Below are 25,903 nucleotides of genomic sequence, written 5' to 3' on the forward strand. Positions count from 1 at the left end.
TCCCACCTCCCAGAGCCGGAACTTCCTGGAAACTCAAGAGGGAGGCTGATTGCAAATTAAGAAACATTTATATGTTGGCGTGCTTGGGTGGCTCGGTTGGTTAAATGTCTGACTCCTGATTTTGGTTCAGGTCATGATCCCATGGTTGGTGAGATCGAGCCCCATGATGGGCTCTGTGCTGACAGCTCGGAGCCTGCTTGGGATTCTGTCTCCCTCTCCCTCTGCCCCTAACCCCGCCCACCCCCCAATAAATAAATAAACTTAAGAAAAAAAGAAGCATTTATATGTCAGCATTTCTGGCAAACAGCATAAGAAATCTCACAAGGACCTGAATATTCAAGACCCCAGCAATTCCTATGTAGCAAATTCTTTTGTTATGTTAATAGTCAATTTGCATTCAATTTGGTTTTTATAAAGACGCATCCAAAATTGTATAAACTTCGGGACCCCCAAATCTGAACCCCTTCTGATTTAGTACTATCTGTTAACATTTGAATACGCATGCCCTTCGGCCAGCCATTCTACTTTTAGGAATATATCCTAAAAAACAAGCAACAACAACAACAACAACAACAAACTAGCAAATGCCTGAAAGTATGATTAATTGCTGCTTAGCAAAGAATTGAGAAAAATACTTTATTTCTATAAGTAAGGGATTAGATCAGCACATCATGGGGCATCTGTATAATGGAAACCTATGCCATTAAAAAAAAATGAAGACACTCTATATTTAATGATATGGAAAATGTCTAATACATTTGAGGTGAAAAAGCACATTTCAGAATAATGTGAACAGACATTTACTGATGTGTCCTCATGCTGGTTCTCTTCTAAATACTCCATTATGTTGGATCTCTTATAATCTTCTTAACTGCTCCCGGAGGCAAGATTCATACCTACTTTCACATGGGAATGAAGCCCAAAGAACTGCCAATGAGTAACCAGGCTGGGATTCAAACCCAGGACTTTCAAGGCCTCCATACAATACAAAGTGAATTTATGGCTAAAAGTGCGCTTCCGCATGTGTGTTACATGAACATCAGTCTTGCGCCATCTATAACAAGGATTATTCTGTTTTATTAATGAAGAAGAAAGAGGTTGATTTTCTTAGGGTTCCAAATCCGGTGGGTGGCAACTTTGGATCCCTTTCTATGTGTATTGCTCTTTAAACTGCAGCCTGTCCACAGCCTCCTCTGGGGGCCCCTGTGGGGTCTGGAGCAGCAAACCTGAGGCTGATGGGGCCCTAGGAATGCCACCAGCCCATTGAGAAATATCTCCACTCGGCCCCTACCTCCCAGACCTCCAGCACACACTGGTCTTTTCCTGGGATTTACTTGTGGAAACTGATTTACCTTCACTGCCTCTGATCTCATTGTCCCGTTCTCATGTTCCGGCTCACCTCTCCTAGCACCAACCACAGTGGCTTTGCCCCATAACTGCATAGCCAGTCCCCCCATTACACCAAGATGGTAAGCCTTGTGCCCCAGTGCTGGCCCTGCCCAGTCCGGCCTGGCCTTCCAGCAGGACCTAGACTGAAAAGAGGGGGCTGGCTGGTTTGGGGAGGTCCTGTGGCATTCTGGACATTCCAGGGCTGGCGGCTAAAGTCAGGGCTGGAGGCCACCATGGGCTCGAAGCATCCCACAGTCCTGACAGGGGCAGAACTGAGCCTGGAAGGAGTCAAGGGAGGCAGGGACCGTCATGACACCTGAGAAAACAGGTCTGTACTGTCTGCTTGGATTAGAAACTCCTTTGACTCTTGCTACACATTACCTGCTGGGAGGAGGCGCTCGGGACAGGGGCCAGAGGCTTGCAGGTGGATCCTGCCCTTGCTGGGGGTTGAAATTACTTAGGACAAAGCTCTTAATCCTTTCAGAAGCCACCAGGCAGGGAAGGTGGCTGGATGCGAGGGCCCCCCGGGAACTGCAGGAATACACCCCATGCTGAGGCAGGCCACTGCTCCCCTGGGCAAGGTGCCATGCCAGCCACCAGCAAGAAGGCTTTAGAAACGAAATTGAAAGCAATAGACTGTTTTGGTTCCAAGTCATGGACTGGCCTCTGCCCTTCCCCCGCCACAGGCATTTGATCCCAGGCTGGTTGGTCCCCGGGCCCTAAGAAAAACATAAATCATCAACAAAGCTAAAAGACAAGCAACTGCCTGGGTTTACAAATTTCATTCTACACGTAAGAGACCAAGGATTCGTATTTCACTTGTATTTAAAACAAACTCACACATCAAAAAGGACAAGGAACCCAACGTAAGAAATGGGCAAAGATTATGAATAGAGCTTCACAGAAGACATTTCAAAAGAGCCCAATCTCCCTGCTAATCAGGGAAATGTCCATTCAGACCACAGTGAGATATGCTTGGGCCCTTTCTGGAGGGGCAAACATTTCAATGTTCATTAGGCAATACAAAGCATTTGCAAGAATGTGTGCACACGGGACTCGGGGTTTCTTCTGGTGGTCACAGCAGCAAAGCCTCTCCAGGGCTATTTCCAGAAAAGCTGGAAATGTCCACCCTTTAATACAGCAATTGCACTGCTAGAGGCATAGTCATAAAAATGGAAAAAGAATAATCCAGATCTATAGTGTCTGTGTAAATAGATCTTAGAAACCTACTGTTGAGAGAAAAAAAAGAATGGCACTCTGGTACAGCTTGTGCTGAAATTATAAAAGCCTAAGCACTGTTTATGAAAACAAAAAATAGGAAAGCTGAAAGCACTGATTACCGGCTTGATATGATTCAAAATGCTTTCCACGGGATACAATATACTGTTTATGGATTCAGAGACATATTAAAAGCAAAAAACTCACTCCGACACGACATGCATTCAAACTATAGCTCTCAGTGATGGATGGGTTGGAGGACAGCTACGACAGGGACTTGAACTTGATCCATAATGTTTTATTTCTTTTATTTATAAATTTCTTTACCAAGCATAGCTCTATGTTCATTTGGAGTGGTAGGTACCCAGGTGTTTGTTATTTTAGCTTGTGATCGTGGTTAATTTTTTTTTCTATATGAAATATTTAAGAAGGAGAATACCAGAGGTTGATAAACTCCCCAGAAGGGGCACCTAAAACGTTCAAAAGACGGAGCAACTTCCTGGCGTGGAAGGCGTGAGACGCACCGGCCCTGTCATGTGAAGGGCCAGGGCAAGACCAACGTTAATGAAAGAGAAAGAGCCCCAGTCTGTCCATGAAGTTCACGTGCCGTACTCACGGGCAAGCCTCAGTCCTCAGTCAACACACTCACTCTTGTGGGAGGCACAGTTGTAGCTAAAAGTGCCCATTGCCTCCTAGTTCGTGGCAGAGAAGAGGCAGATTCTCCTCTTCTCCTATCCCGCTTGGATATGACCCGAAGATTCATGCCCCTGGACTACACACTGATCCCACCATGGGGCTGTGTCCCGTCCTCCCCCTAAGTTGTACAAAGACACCAGGCTGCTGGTTGACCTGGGAGTGGCACTCGATATGGGAGTAGAGACAGCAGATGCCTGGGCAGGAGGGGACAACGTGGAGGCTGTAATAGCTGTTTTACCCTGAAATAAAGTTCTAGTTGTCATGTATCTGCATAGATGGGCGACACATTTACGACAGCGACAACATACAGCTTTGTTCAAGAAAAGGACAGTGCTGCTGTGACAAAATCCAAACAAGAGCACGACTGAATGGTCGTTTTCTTAATTGACAGCACAGAATGACTGATGTTAAAAAAGGGTCTCGGCAAGAAAGAAAAAAAAAGGAATTTTTACTTAAGTCTCCTAGGAAAAAAAAAACAAACCTCAGACTAAATCAGTCTTACATGTAAAACATAAAACTTAAAAAACATGGAAGAAAATCTTCAGGATCTAGGGCTAGGCAAAAAGTTTATAGGCTCGATACCACAAGCATGATCCATCAAATTGATAACTGGGCCCCATCAAAATTCAATTTTGGTTAAGAAGATGGAATAATGAGGGGGCGCCTGGGTGGCTCAAGCATCCGACTCTTGATTTTGGCTCAGGTCATGATCTCATGGTTTGTGTGATCGAGCCCCATGTTTGGCTCTCCGCTGACAGTGCGGAGCCTGCTTGGGATACTCTCTCTCTCCCTCTCTCTGCCCCTCTCATGCACCCTCTCATTCTCTCTCTCTCAAAATTAATAAATAAACATAAAAAAAAGAAGATAAAAAGATGAGGGGCGCCTGGGCGGCTCAGTCGGTTGAGCGTCCGACTTCGGCTCAGGTCATGATCTCACAGTTCGTGGGTTCGAGCCCCGCATCAGGCTCTGTGTTGACGGCTTGCTCAGAGCCTGGAGCCTGCTTCAGATTCTGTGTCTCCTTCTCTCGTTGCCCCTCCCCCGCTCACGCTCTGTCTCACTCTGTTTCTCAAAAATAAATAAATGTAAAAAAAAAAAAAGATAAAAAGATGAGCTCCAGAGTGGGAGAAAATATTCACGAAACACATATCTCGACAAAGAACAAGTATCTAGAATACATAAGGCATACTGAAAACTCAATGGTTAAAAATAATCCAACTACAAAATGGGCAAAAGACACAGAGAGACATTTTGCCAAAGAGGACATACAAATGGCAAATAAAGCACATGGAAAGATATTCGACATCATTGGCCGTCAGGGAAATTCATATTAGAGCTGCCATATCATGACATACCTATCAGAATGGCAAAAATAAACAATAGTGACCATAGCAAATGCTGGCGAGGATGCTGATCATTCACACATGGTTGGTGGCATCATTAAATGGTAATGGTCATCCTGGAAAACAGACAGTTTCTTTAAAACCAAACATGCAACTACCATATGAGCCAGCAATTACACATTAGGGGCAATTATCCCAGATAAAGAATTCTACTCCCAGAGAAACAAAGGTTTATGTTCACCCAAAAATCTGTACACAAATGCTTATAGCAGCCTTATTTGAAAAAACTGGAAACAATCCAAATGTCTTTCAGTGGTGAGTGGGTAAGCCAACTGTAACATTCATATCAAGGAATGTTCTTCTTTTTTAATGTTTTATTGATTTTTGAAAGAGAGAGAGAGCGACCATGCGGGCGTGCAAGTGGGGGGCGGTGCAAAGAGAGAGAGGGACAGAGGATCTCAAGCGGGCTCCGGGCTGAGAGCAGAGAGCCCGATGTGGGGCTCAAACTCACGAACCTGTGCAATCACGATCTGAGCCAAAGTCAGATGCTCAACCCACTGAGCCAACCGGGCGCCCCTTAAGGACTACTCTTTAGCACTACAAAGAAAGGAACTATCGGTACGCAAAGAAACCTGGATGAATCTCCAGACAATTATGTGGAGTGAAAAAATCAATATCAAAAGGTAGCATATGGTATGATTCTATCTACATAATACCTTGAAATTACACAATCACGTAAATTGAGAACCAATACCAGATTGCTAGAGATTAAGCAGGGGCTGGAAGTGGAAGAGAATTGGGTGTGGCTATGAAAAGATCCTTGTGCAGATGGAAATGTTCTGTATCTTGACTATATCAATGTCAGTATCCTGGCTGTGATATTGTACTAGCTTTGCAAAAGGTTACAATTAGGGGAAACTGACTAAAGGGTATATGGGATCTGTTTGCACTATTTCCTTTTTCTTTTTGTTTTTTAATGTTTATTTATTATTGACAGACAGAGATGGAGACAGAGCATGAGCATGGGAAGGGCAGAGAGAGAGGGAGACACAGAATCCGAAGCAGGCTCCAGGCTCTGAGCTGTCAGCACAGAGCCCAGTGTGGGACTCAAACCTACGAACCGTGAGATCATGACCTGAGCCGAAGTTGGATGCTTAACCAGTTGAGCCACCCAGGCGCCCCCCCCCCCTTTTTTTAATGTTTATTTTTGAGACAGAGAGACAGAGCATGAACAGGGGAGGGGCAGAGAGAGAGGGAGACACAGCCTCCGAAGCAGGCTCCAGGCTCTAAGCTGTCAGCACAGAGCCCGACGCGGGGCTGGAACTCACAGACTGCGAGATCATGACCTGAGCCAAAGTCAGACACTTAACCGACTGAGCCACCCCGGTGCCCCCATTTGCACTATTTCTTACAACTGCACGTGAATGTATAATTATCTCAAAATAAAAAGGTTAACTTAGATTACAAAGTATTGGGGACCACAAGGCATAACCAGGCTACCCAGCTCAGTGGGTCCAGAAGCCACAGTGTCCCCCCCCACTCTCTGCTGGGACGGCCCCTTGACACATCTGAGGCCCCATTTCTCAGTTTGCCTTTCTGTTGTCACACCCAAGAGGTAAAATATAGGGCAGATGAGATCATGTCTGTTTCCCTAGGGTTATCAAGGAAAGCTAACTATTTAAGCTGTTTAATGCATAATACACACATTTTCGAGATTTTTTGTCAAGGTTAACAGGTCCCTCCTCCCAAAAGCACCCCTTGGTTTTTGAGCAAAAGAAGACAGACACAGGAGCATATACTCTAAGATTCAAGAATAGGCCAAATTAACCTATGGAGATTAGAAATCAGAACAGTGGTAGCCTCTGGTGAGGGAAGAAGATTGACTGGAAATGAGCAGAGAGAAAGTTCTAGAGCTATGCCGTCTATACGGTAACTGCTAGTCACATGTGGCTGTGGAACACTTAAAATGTGGCTAGTCTGAATGAAGGTGTTCTGTAAGTGTTAAGTATACATCAGATTGAGGGGCACCTGAGTGGCTCAGTGGGCTAAGCGTCTGGTGGCTCAGGTCGTGACCTCACAGTTCATGGGTTCGAGCCCCGCGTCGGGCTCTGTGCTGACAGCTCAGAGCCTAGAGCCTGCTTCAGACTCTGTGTCCCCTCTCTCTCTCTGCCGCTCCCCTGCCCGTGCTCTGTCTCTCAAAAAATAAATAAACATTAAAAAAAATGTTTAATATACAACAGATTTGAAAGACTTTCTTTTTAAAAAAAGGTAAAACATTTTATGAGAAAGTTTTAAAAGGTTGGTTACCTGCTGAAATGACATTTTGGCTATACTAAGTTACAGAAAATACACCATTAAAATTAATGTCACATATTTCTCATTATCTTGTTGATATGGCTACTAGAAAATTTAAAAGTCCACACGGGGCTCATATATTGATTGAAGAGCACTGTTTTACAGTGATAGGCAAGTCCTGTATCTTGGGGGGTTGAGTATATACACACATTTGTTAAAGTGCGTCAAACTGTACAAAGTTTGTGCATTGTAATTATACCACAAAGCTTCCTGATTTTTCCGCCACCCAATATAACCTTCCCGAAGGGGTCTACAGCTTACAAAGGACACAGACTACAAAGAACTCCAGAGTGGCAGGGGTGCCTGGGTGGCTCAGTCGGCTGAACGTCCAACTTCGGCTCAGGTCACAATCTCACAGCTCGGGAGTTCGAGCCCTGCGTCGGGCTCTGTGCTGACAGCTCAGAGCCTGGAGCCTGCTTCGGATTCTGTGTCTCCCTCTCTCTGCCCCTTTCCTGCTCATGCTCTGTCTCTCAAAAAATGAAGAAACGTTAAAAAAAAATTAAAAAAGAAAAAAAAAAAGAACTCCAGAGTGGTGTGAGCTACAATAAAGATGTGAGCAAGAGGGGCGCCTGGGTGGCTCAGTCGGTTGAGCATCTGACTTTGGCTCAGGTCATGATCTCGCGGCTCATGAGTTCGAGCCCCGTGTCGGGCTCTGTGCTGACAGCTCAGAGCCTGGAGCCTGTTTCAGATTCTGTGTCTCCCTCTCTCTGACCCTCCCCCGTTCATGCTCTGTCTCTCTCTGTCTCAAAAATAAATAAACGTTAAAAAAAAAAGATGTGAGCAAGATACCCTGTATTGGTGGAAGCTTCCATTTTTAGCGTCTTGACTAAAACCACTGGCACCTGTGTGTTTACACGTATATAGAAACAAGCAGGAAGTTATTATTTGACTCTAGCAAACCCAAGAAGATGTTTCTGAAAGCCTGAAATTCTCGGCTTCATGCTGTAAGTCTGTGAAGCTTACGTACTGTATGTGAGGCATTCATACTGTAAGTCTTCCCCTGGGTCACTGGTACAGAGTGGGGGCTGATTCAGAACACTTGCTCCTTGATGGGGTCGCCGAGGTACAGACGAGGTGAGCTTACGACCTTAGATATCTAACAAAACCCTCAATGTTTTCTGTTCACTTGGAGGACCAGAGAGAGTCACAGAGTGTCAGGAGGTTAGGAGGAATTCACTAGGGTTCCCACTTCACCCACAGCCCTCTTGAATTAGGGGACTGGGCTCAAAGCCGAGCCTCCCTAGGAATCACAGAATGTCTCCGGAAATGCAGAGTGCTTCTTGTCCAAGTGGCCTATTTTACAAACAAGGTGCAGGGAGATGGAGTGGCTTGTCCAACGCGATACTGAGTTGGAAGTGACAGGGCTGGGACCTGCTTTCCTGTCATCGAACCCCCAAACTGAGAAACACACACACGCCAACAAGGTCCACAAAACACGATTTGTGAGCTGGAGACACAACTCGTTTATTTATGTAGGGAGAGGCACCTGGCAGAAATATTGGTACTTGTCATTTATTAGGACACTCCCCTAGCAAGGCCTACTCAAGACATGAAATTACATCCTGTACTGTACTTTGGTTTGCTCAATATATGACACCTCCCCTGCCCCTCCCCCTCCCCCTCTCTCGCGCGCGCGCGCGCGCGCGCGCGCGCACACACACACACACACACACACACACACACACAAAGTGTGAGCATGGGCCTGTTATATACCCCGAGCAGCCCAGCTTGGTTTAGGCAGTTGCCCTACCAGAACTGTCTCCCTCTTAACTCTTCAGACAGTTACTAAACTGTGGAACTGTGGGCCTTGAGATCATTATAAGAATGCACTAACCCACTGTTACCAAGCACACTACTTGTATAATAGCTCATCAGTGCAATGGGTTGAAGATGTCTTTAGCATCAGGCTGTGAGTTAAGAATTTTCTCTTCTCTTTTTTTTTTTTTTTTAAGTTTTTAAATTTATTTTGAGAGAAAGAGAAAGAGAGGGAGGGGGCGGGGGCAGAGGGAGAGAGAGAATCCCAAGCAGGCTTCTCACACTCAGCACAGAGCTCAACTCGGGACTCAAACCCATGGACCTCAAGATCATGACCTGAGCCGAAATCAAGAGTTGGACGCTCAGCCAACTGAGCCACCCAGGTGCCCCAAGAATTTTCTTCCCGTGACCTTCTTTAACTCTCAGACAACATTATTTACACATGAGAAAGATCAAGTTCAACTTAGTCCCAAAGCAACCAGCTAAAATGGTTCATTTGAACCCAGATATGCTTGGCTTCAAAGTTTCTGCCTATAGAAATGTGGGGGGTGTTAGGAGAGCTTCATACCCAGGATTCAAAAGAGTTCAAGCACGGGCAAGATTTCACATGAGTATATAGGCTTCATGCTTCGAACTACAGCCCTATCGCCGGAGGGATCAATTTCAAACTGCAGCCTCGCCAGCAAGGCTTCCTCAGTCCCGTTCCCACCAATCAGATTGTTTCCTGCTTTGATCGGCATCTTCCAAGGAACAGCACCCTTTCTGCCTTGAATCAGGGGGGGTCTATGGTCTTCCCCTGTAGATCCCTTTTAGGCAAAAAGAACTCAGTGAAAACAAGTTCATCTCTATACTCTCTCTGCACCTTCCACAGTAGATAGCACCTCTCTCTACTGCATGCCAGGCCCAAAAGGGTAACCAAAGCTGATGTGTACCACTCACTGGTTACAACGTCCAAGTTCATAGTTTATTTTCTATTGTTACATTTAGAATGGAGGATCCCCAGTGGAATGTGTAGGGAAATCATTACTAGATCACTTGTTAATCATCTTTGGGGAACTATGGGAAGAGTCTAATTTTTTCAACCGTTATGGCTTCCAACCAAAACACTTCCTGACTTAATACAACCGCCTCATATAGGGATGGCATTTTATAGTTGCTGTTACTGGTCCCACCTGATAACAGCCATCCCCCTAGAGGGTAGTCCATGAAGCTCATGTACCCCTCTGCCCTACTACCAGCATCAAGTCACTGAACATCGTTCCCAATTCTGAAAGGCGTAAGTCAATGTTCTTTCTGCTTTTCTCAGCTCCGAGTGCCCCAGATGCAACTGCCCCACAGGCAACCCCAGGCCAGCTCTCGAGGTCTATCTGGAGGAAACCTGCTCATCTCAGGTTCATCAAGGAACCTTCCCTCCAAGGCTCCCTGAAGCCCCAGACTAGCCCATCCATTTTCCTTGGGGGAAGGGGATGTGTGGACAAGGGGAAGGAGCTGGTGGTTCAGGAGATCTGGAGAGCAATGGACTGCTTCCTCTTTCCTTCTGGGGAAAAAGGCTCTGAACAACCCTGATTTTGATGGACAGGGAGCATCTGGCAGATCCAAGGGCTGGACTTGTGGCTGGGCAGAGACTACCATCTTGGCAACTGGCAGAAGGAAGAACCAGGTGCAAGAAAGAGGTCACCGATCCCCCCCACCCTGCCACTTTTAAGTCAGTTGGAATTCCTACCCAGACATCATTTGATGGTCTCAGGGACCAGACCGGTAGCATTAACGACAAACTCACCAGGCTCAGAGGTTAGGTAATGCACTCAAGGTCACGCAGTGAGTAGGTGAAGGAGCCAGGACTGTAACCCAAGGCAGTCTGGCTTCAAAGTTCTTGCTCTTTCCTGACAGGCAAAGCTGGGGATCTGATAAGTAATAGGCCTGGGTGGGTGGTGGTTGGACAGCAGAAAAGCAGGTTTTATGTGTAACTAGGAAGAGCAGAGAATAGAACTCCAGGAGCTTTCCACATATCATTACACCGGAACACTGAGCAGTGATCACCTGACTTAGCTTTTTCTCCACTAAACTGCACATTCCTGGGAGTCTGGGTTTTTTTTCGCTTCTATATCCACAGCGCCCACCAGGTGCTTGACATGACATGACGTATGTACTCGGCAATATCTATTGAATGCTTGAGACTCCTGAGGGTTTCTTTAGGGGAAAGTGAGAGTGAACTTAGGCCAAATCATCATAGTCAACAGAAAACGAGGGGGGAAGGGATGGGAAGGAATTAGACCAAATGCTCAGGAAACCTTCTCTCTCTGGACAGAAGGATCTCCTCCAGGTGCAGGGTCAGAATTTCTCTGAGGCCTGGTGCCCCTACCCTGAGACGGTAGGCCTGGACCAGGTAAGGGTCCTGCTTTGTTTACACATAAAAACATCAAAGGTCAGCAATGTTGCCATGTGAGCCGAAGTGGCCTGATTTAGCATCATGAAACATGTACACTTTGGGGGGTAACTTTCCATAGGGTCCTCACATCCTAAGAGGTGTCCAGGAGTCCAGAGGTGGGGCTTGGAGGCTAGGGGTGTCGATGACAGAATTTGCCTAGGGAGGCACGGTGAGAAAACCCAGCTGTTTTCCTCACAATCCCATCTACCGAGCAGCCTTGAGCCACCGGGTTTTCCCGGAAAACTAGGCATAGCCATCTTAGACCATGGCGTGCTTTCTAGTTGTCGGAACCAGCAAGTGCGAGAGGTTTTGATCTTGAAGTTTCAGCCCAAAGAGGAATTTGCCTCTCCTTCCAATCCCCTCCGCCCCCATCCGATTTTTGTGAAGCAAACAGTTCTCTCAGAGGAGAAGTCCCACTCTTCTCTTCCCTCTTCTTCCCCAAACTTAGTTCTTGGCCCTTCTGGGAGGCAGGGCAGGCTCGGTGGCGCCCAGGCCTCCCGCTTCTGGGTGCTGAAGACAACCACCACCGATAACATCAGTTGGAGCCCAGCTCTGCTTAAGCAGCCAATGCGCGCTCAAACTTCGATCTTACCGGAAAATGGCACGAATTCCTACACGGCTTTGGAGGCAGCGGAGCCACTAGGAGTGGGAACCTGCCAGCCCCCATCCCACCTTTGCACGGAGGACATGAGCAGACAGGCCCAGGAGGCGGTAAGGTGCAACACCGGTGTTTGTCAGCACCGCAGGAGGAGTGGGGACGCGGCTGAGCATAGCGGTCCGGCAAAGACAAGCCAAAGCCCCCCACCCCCTCCCCAAGTTTATCCCTGAAGGGGGTCCAGCTCGGAGACAGCGTTCTGAAGACAGAGCCCTGCCCCTGCCCCTCCTTCTCAGGCTAGATCGCCAAAGGCCCACACGCCTGGCCCTCTGTGCTCACGAACGGAAACAACCTAGAGTCCTGGACCAGAACTCAGAGTCAGTGCAGGGTCGCTGGCAGCCACCAGCCGCAGCCCGGGTCTGCGCGGGCCAGGCCAGCATTTCCTGTTGCCTAGGCGCTGAGCACGGGCTACCTGCTCCCCAGCGGGTGCCATCCAGAGGTGCGGCAGCCCAGCCGCGGGCCTGCCAGCCGGGGTGGGCTCGGCCCCCCAGAAAAGCTCTGCAGGAACCCCCAATCTCCCTCCTTCCCGGGGGCCCGTGCCGCCCCCTTCTCCCCCAGCCCCCCTTCCCCCCCTCCCCCCAGGGGCCGAGTACCTGAGGGGGCGGGCGCCCTGCAGTCTCGCTTCCTGCCATGCCCGGGCGAGGACGGCCCGGGTCCCCGGCACCCCCGGGCTCCCGGCGCACAGCCTCCCGAGGCGCAGCCCCAAGGGGTAGATGGCCATGGCTCTCTGCGCCCGCGTCCCGGCCCCAGGAAACTTTTAAAGTGAGCCGAGGCGGGGCGAGCGCGGAGCGGGCGGGGAGGCGGGGAGGGTCGCCTCTGCCTATGGGGCGCGGAGGACTCGGTCCCGCCGGGGCGGGGGGGCGGGGCGAGGCGTGGAGGAAGCTGCGGCGCGCGGGGCCACCTTCCCCTCGGACCCGCGGCCCTCCCCGCCCACCTCGAAGACGTGCCCGGGTTTCCCTGCGGATCCCAAGGCCCCGGCCACAGCCCGAGGCCAGGCTCCCCTGCCGACCACCGGGGGCCTAAGTTTGGGGGCTCAAGAGCTTGTTGATTTTGTAGAGGGGGAGCCCGCGGGGCGCGAGTGTGGGCCGGGCGGCGAGGCCCAGACGCGTCCGTGCCCCCACCCCGCCCCAGCTCGGTTTAGAGAGCGGGTCATAGGCTGCCAGCTCCCCTCCGGGGTGCGAGCCAGAGGCGCCTCCGAGAAGCGCCCCGAGGCGTGCCAGCTGGAGCAGAGGGCTCGCGGGGGTGGGTTGCTGGGGGGGTGGGGGGAGGGAAGTGGCCCGGACAAAGGGTGCCGTGGGCGATCCCCCTCTCGGTCGACTCCAGGTGGAAGCCAGAAGTCAGCTTCAGAACGGACACCAGTTGGTACCCCCTTCTCCCACAGGCAGCCTCCCACCCTGGGCCTCTGCCTCGACTCCCCCCGCCCCGGCTCGCAGTGCGCCGTGTAAGGTGGCATCAGAGATTGAAACCTGGGCTTCTCACCGCCATCTGCCAACCCCAGCTCGGGCCCAGGGCCCCATTCCGTGCCCTGTCCGAGGCGTGAATGGAAAGCAGCAGTGGACAGAGTTTCAGCCCACCGCACCTGTTCCATCTCTGGTCCTGGCTGGGAAAGGCGGCACCGGGCACCTGAGTGGCACAAGTGCCAGGTCCACACTGTCTCGACCCTTTCTCCAGAGGAGGAGGACAGCAATGGGGGAAAGGCCCTGGCAGGGTGACCTCCCCGCTCCTGCCCCAGAGGAAGCAGTGAAAATCTGGGCCAAGCAGAAAGGTTAGTTAGGGGTGGGGCCTGGCCTGAGAAGACCTTTGCCCTTATCTGGGGACTTGGCCTCCAACTGAGGTCCTGAGCAGTCTCTGCTGCATCCGTCCTCATGACGGGAGTGGCCTCAGATCCTCCAGAAACCCTGGCTCCTGGGGGCACGGTCTCCACACTTCAGAGCGTGTGGGGATGGGGCAGGAAGACAGGGGAGCAGAGAAATTACGACCAGTTGAGCTGGCAAGGACACACCTTTCTAATGACGCTAACTCTCCGACTCTGGCAGCCTGGCCCAGGGACGGAGTGCCCCAGCGCATAGCCCAAGTCCAGGGTATCAGCTCTGCCAGTAACTGGCTGTGTGGTCCTGGTAGTTACCTTGCTAGTTTGAGGGTAGCCCCGGGGCAAGAGAAGGATGGGTTCCTCCTCGAACTTTTTCTCCAGCCTCAGCTCTCCATCCGCAGGCTTTCCTGACTTCCCGGACACGAGTGCCGTGGAATAATAGTCACCGATTTCAGGATAGCTTCCTCAAGCCATACTCTCAAGAGACATTATCTCCCTTCACGATCACCCCGCAAGGAACAGACATGCCTTGGAATATGTCTCTGGTGTTATGGATGAAGAAACTGAACGACGCCTGGCTGGCTCAGTTACTAACGCACGTGACTCTTGATCTTGGGGTTGTAAGTTCGAGCCCCACGCTGGGAGCAGAGATTGCTTACAAATAAAATCTTTGCAAAAATAGAAGAAAGAAAAAGAAACCGAGCCCCAGGGAGGTTCCGCTACTTGCCCAAGGTCAAGATGAGCACAGTGAGTGCAGGCCAAGGCTCAGCCTGTACTCACTCGGTGGCTTTGGACAAGTCACAGGGCTTCTCCGGGCCTCAAGTCGTTATGTTTAAAATTGAGATAATAGGGGCACCTGGGTGGCTCAGTCAGTTAAACGTCTGACTCTTGATTTCGGCTCAGGTCATGATCCCAGGGTGGTGAGGTTGAGCTCTGCGTTGAGCCCCAAGTTGGGCTCCCAGTTGAGTCGTGCATCCGGCTCTGGCTCCACGCTGACAGTGCACGGCCTGCTTGGGATTCTCTCTCTCTCCCTCTCTCTCTGGCCCTCCCCTGCTTGCACTCTTGTGCATGTGCTCTCTTTCAACATAAATAATATAATAAAATGGGGACGGGGCACTTGAGTGGCTTAGTCGGTTAAGCGTCCGACTTCAGCTCAGTGATTCACGAGTGATTCAAAAAAACCTGGAGATAACACCAGCCTCATGCAGAGGGTTGGGGTAAGGATTGGGTGTGGTGGCAGAGAACTAGCACTTGACCCTTTTTCAGTGATTGTTACTTTCTTTCTCTATCCTCTCCTTCTTCCTGTTGTCTACACTCTGAGACTTTCCTCTGTGTTCAGTGTTGCAAACCTTTTTTTAGCAGGAGGAATTGTTTTTCATCTCTGCAAAGCCTTGAAAGATGTGGTAGGCACTGGTTCTGTAAAAGGGGAGAACGGTTGGGAGGAAAGAAAATGCTAGTGCCTAATGAGGGAGGGAGCCCCTGAGTCTGTTGACCAGAATTCTTGGGTCTCTTTGAGGGAGTGGTGAGCAGGGCATATTGCCATCCAGTCCCTGCAACCAACTCAGTTCCTCACGGCTTCCCAAGGGGCTTTCTGCCCGAGCCCAGCATGCCTGCTGAGTGCTGCACCTGACTTGGATGGTTTATGGTGCCTTGGTTTTGCTCAGGCCCCTGGCGACCCTGAGAAAGCCCTTAGTCCGTCCCCTTTGCCAAAATCCTTCCCTTTGTGCTTCAAAAATGGGCTCAAAATGTAAACGTCACTGGGGCGCCTGGGTGGCTCAGACGGCTGAGCGTCCGACTCTTGATTTCAGCTCAGGTCATGATCTTGCGGTTCTTGAGTTCAAGCCCCACATGGGGGCTCTGTGCCGACAGCTCGGAGCCTGGAGCCTGCTTCGGATTCTGTGTCTCCTTCTCTCTCTGCCCCTCTGTCTTGTGCTCTGTCTCTCTGTCTCTGTCTCTCTCTCAAAAAATAAACATAAAAAAAATAAATAAAGTGGCACAGGCAACCAGTCTGTGTTCGAAAATAACAATACAACTGTATTAGGAGGATTTGGGGAGGAGACACGGCAGTGAGTACAAATCCTCCCCTGTCAAACAGAAGATCAAGAAATGGCTGTATAAGTATAATATTTCGAGGCAAATAACAGAAGATAAAACACACGTGGTTAAAATAGTTCAGATCTGAACAGACATTTCTTTTATTTATTTATTTAAAAAAATTTTTTTTCATGTTTATTTTTGAGAGACAGAGAGACAGTGTGAGCTGGGGAGGGGCAGAGAGAGAGGGAGACACAAAATCCGAAGCAGACTCCAGGCTCCGAGCTGTCAGCCCAGAGCCTGACGCGGGGCTCGAACTCAGCCCGCGAGATTATGACCTGAGCCGAAGTTGGCCGCTTAACTGGCTGAGCCACCCAGACGCCCCTCTCCAAAGAAGACATACAATGGCCAATAAGCACATGAAAACGATACTCGGTACAAAAATACAGGCATAAAGGTGGTCAACATCAGTAGTCATTGGGGAAACGCAAATCAAAACCACACGCTACCACCTCACACCCGTGAGGGTGGCTATGACAAAAAAGAAATAAAATAAAACAGAAAACGCTAAGTGTTGGTGAGGAGGCGGAGAAATTGGAAGCCACGTGTGCTGCGCTGGGAATGTAAAATGGGGAAGCCATTGTGGAAAACAGCATGGCAGCTCCTCAAAGAGTTGAAAGCAATCACCATGCTTTGCATGTTGAAAGCAACCATGATCTAGTAACGCCACTTCCGGGTTTGTGCCCAAAAGAAGTGCAGGTAGGAACCTGGACAGACATTTGTACACACAGGTTCATAGCAGCATTCTTCACAATCGTCAAAAGGCACAAACAACCCAAATGCCCATTGGCCGGTGGTTGAGTGGATAAACAACGTTGTGGTATGTCCATACAACGGATTATTATTCAGGCTTCTGAAGGAGGGAAACTCTCACCCGCGCTGCCTTGAGGACATTGTGCTGAGTAAAAGAAGCCAAACGCAGAAGAACAGACGCTGACCTGAGGTACCTAAGGTGGTCAAATTCCTCAGGAACTAGAACGGTAGTTGCCAGGGGCAGGGGATTGGGGGAGTGAGGAATTAGCGTTCAATGGGTATAGAGTTTTAGTTCGGGAAGATGGAAACGTTCTGGAGATGGATGGTGGGGAGGGCTGCACGACAGACAGCGTGACTGTACCTAATGCCACTGGACCGTCCACTTCAAAATGGTACACTGGTGTATTTTATTTATGTCGATTTTGCTACTAAGAAAACAAAGTTCTCTTTGGAGCATGGGACTAGAAGGAGGGGTGGGACAGAGAGTCGATGCTTATTTGTTAACAAGCCTTGTTCTCGGGGCGCCTGGGTGGCGCAGTCGGTTAAGCGTCTGACTTCAGCCAGGTCACGATCTCGCGGTCCGTGAGTTCGAGCCCCGCGTCAGGCTCTGGGCTGATGGCTCGGAGCCTGGAGCCTGTTTCCGATTCTGTGTCTCCCTCTCTCTCTGCCCCTCCCCCGTTCATGCTCTGTCTCTCTCTGTCCCAAAAATAAATAAAAAACGTTGAAAAAAAAATTAAAAAAAAAAAAAAAAAACAAGCCTTGTTCTCATTTTATTTTCCTAAAACATCTTTCTAGGTTTTATTTTCAAGTAATCTCTACACCCAACGTGGGGCTCGAACTTACAACCCCGCGATCAACATGCTCTACCAACTGAGCCAGCCAGGCCAAGGAAGACTTCTTGATGAGTGCCGTTGATCGTGTACAGGGACTAGCATGTCTGGTGAGGTTTTTCACTAGACGCCAATGAGTGCAAAGGGGTTGCTCTGGCTCGTCGTCAGCCTCAGAGTCAGATCTGGGAAGAAATCCAGCTCTACTGCCTTTTTTCTCAATGACCTTGGACAAAATTTCTTTCCTCTGGGGTAATTTTTCATCGCTCTCTGTTGTAATCGCCTGCTTCCAAGGAGTATATGAAAGACGTCCCCTTTAAAGAATCTTCTTCGCGGCATGTCTGGTTAGGAATGCAGTGCTCATGAAGGAGAGGTGGGAAGTCGAGAGGCTGGCAACGCCGGTGGAGAAAAAGGGAGAGAAGGGTGAGGAAGAGCGCTCATTAAAGACGAGGCGACGGTCCCCTGGGACACCATAATGCCCACACTCTGCCGATCAGACCTGGTAGCCAGCACCGAAGATAAAAGAACAAGGCTGATAACAATAGTTCTAGGAATGGCTGTGTCTGACATTCAGACTGAAAGTGAAATTTGGGAACTTGTTCCAAACTGCTCTGAAGAGTAAACTTATTTTGGTCACAACTAATAGTTAATAGCAGACACAGGCAGATATGACCTTAAAACATTCCCTGTTTTCTTGCCCACAGCTCAAAATTGGGAAAACCAAACAAGCCGCGATCCTCGCAGCTGCCAAAGGTTGTGAAAGCCTTGCTTTCGTAAAGAGTTTTTAGGGCGAAAATCTTTTCTGGATGATGTAATTGTTAACTTTTCCTGGGTCAAAGTCAGGAGGAAGGTCAGCTGGGAAGTCTTGGGTAAAGACCCAGTGTTATTAGATCAAATCAAAGTTATCTTCCTTTACTCACTCATTGGCTCTGCAGACATTCATTGAGTCCTTTTTGGGTCCCAGGCACAGCCTTGGGTCCTCAAGCTGGAGATATGAATGAGGCAGGACATCTGCCTTCAGAGAACTCACTGTCTAGCAAAGAACACTCACCCTGAGACAGACGCTGGCATGCGATGTGGCCAGTGCTGTGGGAGAGAGGGCACAGGGGACAGGCACCTACCCTGGGCATATCGCAGAAGGTCTCCTAGATATCTGAGCTGAGTCCTTGGAAAACGAGTGTGTGCTTGTTTCCTATTAGGGCTGGAATTAATTACACAAATGTAGTGGCTTCAGAACAACAGAACCATATTCTCTTATATTTCTGGAGGCCAGAAGTCTGAGGTGAGTCTTATGGGACTAAAATCAAGGTAATTGGGGGACTGGTTCCATGATAGGAAAAGATAGGATTCAGGAGGCAGAGAGGGAAAGGGGAAAGGTTAGGACCTGAGGTCCCTGTGTTGAGGGAGCCTAGGGACAAGCTGAAGGCAAAGTACAGGCTAACCTCAGTAATAAATGGCATTTTCCTAACACAGCTAGCCCCTCAAGGTCCTGGAAACCTTGCTTCCAAAATTCCTTAGAGACTTGAGCTGGCCCTGAACCCCTCCCAATCTGAGGGTATATAATCAGTTACCCGTCACAACCCCAGTGCAACTCTATCTGTCCACAGGCCCTGTCCCTGTGCTTTTTTTTTTTTCTTTATTTTTTCTTTATTTATTTTTTTTAATATATGAAATTTATTGTCAAATTGGTTTCCATACAACACCCAGTGCTCATCCCAAAAGGTGCCCTCCTCAATACCCATCACCCACCCTCCCCTCCCTCCCACCCCCCATCAACCCTCAGTTTTTAAGAGTCTCTTATGCTTTGGCTCTCTCCCACTCTAACCTCTTTTTTTTTTTTTTCCTTCCCCTCCCCCATGGGTTTCTGTTAAGTTTCTCAGGATCCACATAAGAGTGAAACTATATGGTATCTGTCTTTCTCTGTATGGCTTATTTCACTTAGCATCACACTCTCCAGTTCCATCCATGTTGCTACAAAAGGCCATATTTCATTTTTTCTCCTTGCCACGTAGTATTCCATTGTGTATATAAACCACAATTTCTTTATCCATTCATCAGTTGATGGACATTTAGGCTCTTTCCATAATTTGGCTATTGTTGAGAGGTCCCTGTGCTTTAATAAAATCACCTATTGGCGCCAAGACCTTTCCTAGAATTCTTTCTTGGCTATCGGCTCCAAACCCCACCATCACCCCGAAACCCCATCACCTGGGCTGGGGAAAAACACATATTTTGGAACAATGCCGGGAGTGTCTGACCACAGCAAACCCCCCTCGGGCATAAGGTTCCTCTTAAGAACGTAACACTTGGGGCGCTTGGGTGGCTCAGTCAGTTAAGCATCCGACTTCAGCTCAGGTCATGATCTCGCAGTTTGTGAGTTCGAGCCCCACGACGGGCTCTGTGCTGACAGCTCGGAGCCTGGAGCCTGCTTTGGATTCTGTGTCTCCCTCTCCCCCTCACATTCTGTCTCTTTCTCTCAAAAATAAATAAACATAAAAAAAAAAAAAAGAATGTAACAGACACCACCTACTCCCCTCAGATTTTCCTCAGGAATTTGAAAGAAGACCTAACGATATGGTAGTAGACTGACCATAAAACACATGACCCACAAGAAATGATATGGCCATAGATCACCCCTCATACAATGGAATCGAGCCAATCAGGAATGGACAACCCAGCACCCAGAGCTATCAAGCCAGTAAGGGCAGAACCTGAGAAGGAACGAGGGGGAAGGGAAGGGAGGGTGACGATCAGAACCTTACAAAGCAAAGGCTCGTGCCTGGAGACGGGGACATTCACTTCTGCAGGTCCCCTCTCTGTAAAGAGAGCTTTCATACTATTCTTCCTTTCTAATCTTCTACTCTAAGATTATAGAGTATAATGCTGGTCATTTTGTGTCTGCCTTTTCATTCTTCGAAGAGGCGAGAGAACAAATTCTGGGTATTGAGGTAAAAAAGTCCTGCAACGGTTCTTGCTAGAGGCTCCAGGGGAGAATTGTTCCTTGTCTCTTCCAGCTTCTGGTGGCTCCAGGCCATCCTTGCTTGTGGCCATGTCAGTCTCATATCTGCCCCCTCCTCCTGTATGTCCAATCCCTCTCTGCCTCTCTTATAAGGACCCTTGTGATTACATCGAGGGCCCACCCGGATGATTCCAGATAATCTCTCCATCTGAAGATCCTTAACTTGATCACATTTGAAAAGTCCCTCTTGCCATGGAAAGTAACAGATTCCCAGGTTCTGGGGATTAGGATGTGGACATCACCGCGGACCATCATGCAGCCACCACAGGCAGGTTGGGAGGAGAAACTGTGGGCAGCCAATGGGATGTTCTAGGGGGAATACATATGAAGGGAATATGGAGGAAATGTATGTGAAGACAGAAAGCATGTGCACTTTGGAAGTTGCTAGTGGTTTTGTTAGGGGAGCAAAGAGCGCTTTTTTGGGAGGAGTGGGAGATAAGGTAAAGTCTTATGGGAGAGACAGTCAGGGCATATATTACAATGATTGTGGATTTTATTCCCAGGGAGCCCGTAGCTAGAGTGTGGCATGTGATAGGTATTCAATATACTTCTGCTGATTTGGGTCAAATGAATGACTCAGACAAATAATATTCATAGAATGCCTCCTGTACATTTGTTGGAGTTGGAAATATACAAAGGATCTCCAGGGATACCTGGCTGGTGCAGCCAGGAGAGCATGTGACACTTGATCTCAAGGCTGGTTGGGAGTTCAAGCCCCACATTGGGCTTACTTAAAAAAAATAAAATAGGGGCGCCTGGGTGGCTTGGTCGGTTAAGCGTCTGTCTTCGGCTCAGGTCATGATCTCGCGGTCCGTGAGTTCGAGCCCCCCGTTGGGCTCTGTGCTGACAGCTCAGAGCCTGGAGCCCGTTTCAGATTCTGTGTCTCCCTCTCTCTCTGCCCCTCCCCTGTTCATGCTCTGTCTCTCTGTCTCAAAAATAAATAAACGTTAAAAAAAATCAAATCAAATAAAAAGGATCCCCTTTGGTGGGATTCAAACCCTATGATCAAGAAGTGAGGCCTTTCAGGCCTTCGTCGTTGTGTCAGGATGCTTCCAGAGCTGGTACAATGACCTGAGCTAACCCTTCTTGCCACTTTGCTATTTTCGGTGTGCAGGTAGTGTCTTCCCTTACGGTTTCAAGATGGCAGTTCCAAGCATCACACAAGAAAGAACCAGCAAATAGGCATGGCAGCCTTTGATGAGCAAGGAAGGCCTCTCCCTAGGGCCACCCACCACGCTCCCCTGGGGTTCCATTGCCATCATTGTTATTCCTATGAACAACGCCAGTGCAAAGCAAGCCACAGTACTGTGGGCACAGGGTAGCCATTGAACATCTGCAGAAACGGCTCACTTTTGGTAATCAGGGGAGTGTTTCTGGAGGAGGTGGCATCTAGATTGGGCCTTGAAGGATGAAAGGATGGTGACCCTTCCAGGAAAGGGCATTCCAAACAGAATGGCATGGCACAGAGGAGAAGGTGGGAACACACGAGATATTTCAGCAGATTAAAGGAATCATTTTTAAAACATTTTTTAATGTTTATTTTTTTTAATTTTTTTTAACGTTTATTTATTTTTGAGACAGAGAGAGACAGAGCATGAACGAGGGAGGGGCAAAGAGAGAGGGAGACACAGAATTGGAAGCAGGCTCCAGGCTCTGAGCCATCAGCCCAGAGCCTGACGCGGGGCTCGAACTCACGGACCGTGAGATCATGACCTGAGCAGAGTTCGGACGCTTAACCGACTGAGCCACCCAGGCGCCCCAGTTTCTACGTTAATATATTACAAAAGTAATACCTGCGCCTTGTGGCAAATACTCAACCCACATTAAAAGGATAGATATTCTTTCAAACCTTTCCTAAGCTCATACAAACATGTAGACATATATATAAGTGTTTCTCCAATGACCTCCCTTTATATATATATTTTTCCAAAAAATGAGACCATGTTGGACATTTGATGAAATGTGAATTAAGTCCATGGATTATATAGTAGTATTGAACTGTGTTAATTCGTTGACTTTTATAATTGTCCTGTAGTTATATAAGAGATTTCCTCATGCTTGGGAGACAACACACTGATGTGTTTACAAATAAAGAGGCATCATGTCTGCAGCATACTTCTATTTTGCAATTTTACTTTATTTTTTTTATTTTTTGAGAGAGAGTACGAGTCGGGGGAGAGGGGGCAGAGGGAGAGAGAGAATCTAAAGCAGGTTCCACGCCAAGCACAGAGCCCGATGTGGGGCTTGATCTCGTGAACCATGAGATCATGACCTGAGCTGAAATTGAGAGTCAGATGCTTAACCAACGGAGCCACCCAGGCGCCCCTCCAGCATACTCTTAAATAGATTAGAAATATACATCTGTTTCTGTAGCAAAATGTTGACAGTTGGCAAATCTGGGTAGAAGGTATCCAAGAATTCTTTCTTCTATCCTTGCAACTTTTCTGGAAGTCTGAAATAATGTCAAAGTCAATTTTTTTTTTTTTTTTTGAGGGGAGAGAAAGAGGCAGAGGGAGAAGGAGAGAGGGAATCTCAAGCAGGCTCCAAGCCTAGAGCAAAGCCTGACACGGGCTCAATCTCATGACCCTGAGATCATGACCTGAGCTGAAGTCAAGTTTTGGATGCTTAACTGACTGAGCTACCCAGGTGCCCCTAAAAAAATTTTTTTTAATGAGATCGTGCCTTGCATCTATCTTACTCAGTGACTTGCATCTTTTTACTTGACCATATACAATATTTTTTTGCAGGTCAACACATATAGTTCTACTCATTCTCTTTCATGCTGCAGAATGTTGTGCAGTAATGTTCCATTGCATAAATGCACTCTGCTGTATTCAACCACTCCCCTTTTGATGGCTTTGACTTTATTTTTTTTAATTTTTTTTTTAACGTTTATTTATTTTGGGGACAGAGAGAGACAGAGCATGAACGGGGGAGGGGCAGAGAGAGAGGGAGACACAGAATCGGAAACAGGCTCCAGGCTCTGAGCCATCAGCCCAGAGCCCGACGTGGGGCTCGAACTCCCGGACCGCGAGATCGTGACCTGAGCTGAAGTCGGACGCTCAACCGACTGAGCCACCCAGGCGCCCCTTGATGGCTTTGACTTTAAATGTGATCTCAGTTATATATTAAGGACCTATATGCATTTGTATTTGTTTCCAGATTCTCTATGCTGTTCCACTGGTACCTGCCCATGACCATGTTATACTCTTTTGAGCTTTACTACGAGGTCTACCGTCTGGTTGGCAGGATCCTTGTGGCTATTTTTTTTTTTTTTAATTCCACGAAGTGTTCTTGGCAATTCTTGTACGTCCATCCCTCCAGATGAATTTGATCTACAGTGAACATGGCGTACCTCTCTATTTGCGGAAGTGTTTAAAGCAAGTCTATGTAAAGAAATAAACCATAGAGAGAGATCACTTGCATTAAAAAGTACTTTGGGGGCTCCCATCCTCAAGGGCTATTTGAGTCTCTTTTTTTCAAAGAAGAAACTTTGTGGGGACAAGCTGCTGTCAAAGTGCTCGCTCTTCCGCCCTGCTTTGCCTGTTTGAACCTGACCCATTCTTCCAAGCCACCTCCCCTGTGGTGCCTTTTCTGCTGTCTTCCCTTCCTCCAGGCTCCTGTCCCCCTCTGTGCTGGGCATGACCCACCTTCCCCCGAATACATTCACTGACTTGCTGTGACTATCCTTCGATAGCTAAGTAGCTGACTTGTCTGAGCTTCAATTACTGTCTTTGGAAAACCGAAAGAGTATCTGCCGTTGTGAGTTAAAAGAGATAATGTATGAAAATCATGGTCATAGTCACACAGAATGCCCTCAAATACTTTAGTCTGACGTTATCACGCTCTAACACATACCCGCACAGCTCTGCACCTCTCCACAGATTTTATCCGTATGTATTAGGGCCCTTATCCTTTCTACCTTCTAGAATAATTATTTGCGTAGACTGTAGGCTCCTTGGGGATAGGGATGATAGGGTGGAGTGAAAAGAAACAGGATTTGGAATCAAAAGATTCGGGTCTGCCCCTAAGTGACCGAGGACCAGTTGCTTCTCCCCGAGTTTCTTCCTTAAGAAGAGAGAGAGAACAACAAAACGTGCCCTATCATCTCTTCGTGTACTTGATCAGAATGAGATAATGGATGCTCAGCGGCTTTAGAGATTGCCAAATGCTAATGTATTCTTATCCAATTGTCCTGCCTGGCTCCCAGAAGCCCAGCACGGCGCCTTGTTGGGGGTAGGAGGCGTGTGCGCAAGGATTTGCACGCGGACTTCACCTGGTCGTCACAGTTGTCCTCTGAGATAAGCTTCAGTATCCCCACTTCCAAGATGAGCAAACGGAGGTGTGAAGCGGGTGAAGCGCTTCACTCGTTCATTCATTCATTCAGCCACCTTTGAATGAGCAACTGTGGTGCATCTGACACCCAGACACTGGGGATACAAAGACCATATCCCTCGCTCACGGTCCAGAGTGGAGGACAGACACCTAAAGGTAACACAAGGCAGATTATGAATTAAGGCAAATATTTATCAGGTACTCACTGAGTGCCAGTCACTGCGGCAAGCTCTTGGTGTGTTTCGCTCATTCAGTCCTCCCCGCCGCTACCAGTGGGTATCATTATTATGCACATTTCTCATCTATCCATAAATAAGGCACAGCTATCGCTTAAGGTTTCATGAACAGCAACTGGCAGAGCCAGAGGCCCCACTGTAGCCAAACTCTGCCACTCCTGATAATAAGGCAGCACACAGGACATTGCCAGAGTCCCAAGGAGGGACCCCTAACTCAGTCTGCGGTTCATGGTGGACAGGGAGGCTTCCCGGAGGTCTAGAAATTAGCCAGGCAGAGGGGCGTTGGGAAGCAAGGCCATCCCAGGAGAGGGAAAGGTGTGGAGGCCACCTAATGGCTGTCTACACAGCACCCCGGGCAGGAAGGGACTGGGGTTTGCGAGGAGACTGCAGAAGCAGGCAAGGACCGGTTTAGAAAAGAGAGGGTCCATATCCTAGAGGTAGCCAAGGTTGGAAGGGTTTTAGGCATAGGAAAGACTTGGCTAGATTTTTAGCAAGATCTGGGCAGCTGGGTAGAGGTGGAGGGGAGAGAGACTCAAGAGAAATCCAGGCACGAGCTAACGGCGGCCTAGACAAGGACTGGGGCAGGGAAGAGGAGAGAAGAGAGATTCCGAGGCTCGAATTTTCCGAGTGATAACGATTTGGGGATTAAGTTAAAGAGGGCAGGGAGCAATTTTGAAGGACATGAGGTTTCAGCTCCTAATCCAGGGGAACGGGGGTGACTTGGTGAGGTCAGTTTGGGATGCAACCCAGGTCTTCTGGCACCCAGGCCCGTGCCCTTTCGCCTCCCGGCGTTGCCAGCGACAGTGGCCTACCAAGGGCCCCGGGATGGGGGGGGGGGGGGGGCGGCGGCTTCGCCGGGCAGCAGAACTCCAGGCTTTGAACCCCACCCTTCCGGACGTGGAGGCGACTGCAGTGCGCTCTCCTAAGCGCCAGAGGGCGGTCTCGCGCACACTCGGGCCGCTCTGGCCCCGCCCGTCTCAGTGGCCGCGGAAG

General features: G+C 48.7%; 1 protein-coding gene and 1 non-coding gene across 2 annotated transcripts in view; both read right to left on the minus strand.

The window, feature by feature from the left end:
* The window catches only part of ACSF2 (acyl-CoA synthetase family member 2), a 34,542-nt gene extending 21,943 nt beyond the window's left edge, over positions 1 to 12,599 (minus strand). Inside the window, exon 1 of the mRNA XM_049635843.1 lies at positions 12,430 to 12,599. Coding sequence (XP_049491800.1) covers positions 12,430 to 12,557 — 128 coding nt within the window. The 5' untranslated portion in view covers positions 12,558 to 12,599. The remainder of the gene's footprint in view (positions 1 to 12,429) is intronic.
* Positions 5,130 to 5,215, minus strand: TRNAQ-UUG (transfer RNA glutamine (anticodon UUG)). Its single transcript has one exon. It is a non-coding gene; the product is annotated as a tRNA-Gln (tRNA).
* Positions 12,600 to 25,903: the final 13,304 nt, after the last annotated feature.

This window comes from Panthera uncia, chromosome E1 (genome assembly GCF_023721935.1).
Source record: "Panthera uncia isolate 11264 chromosome E1, Puncia_PCG_1.0, whole genome shotgun sequence".
Lineage (NCBI taxonomy): Eukaryota > Metazoa > Chordata > Mammalia > Carnivora > Felidae > Panthera > Panthera uncia.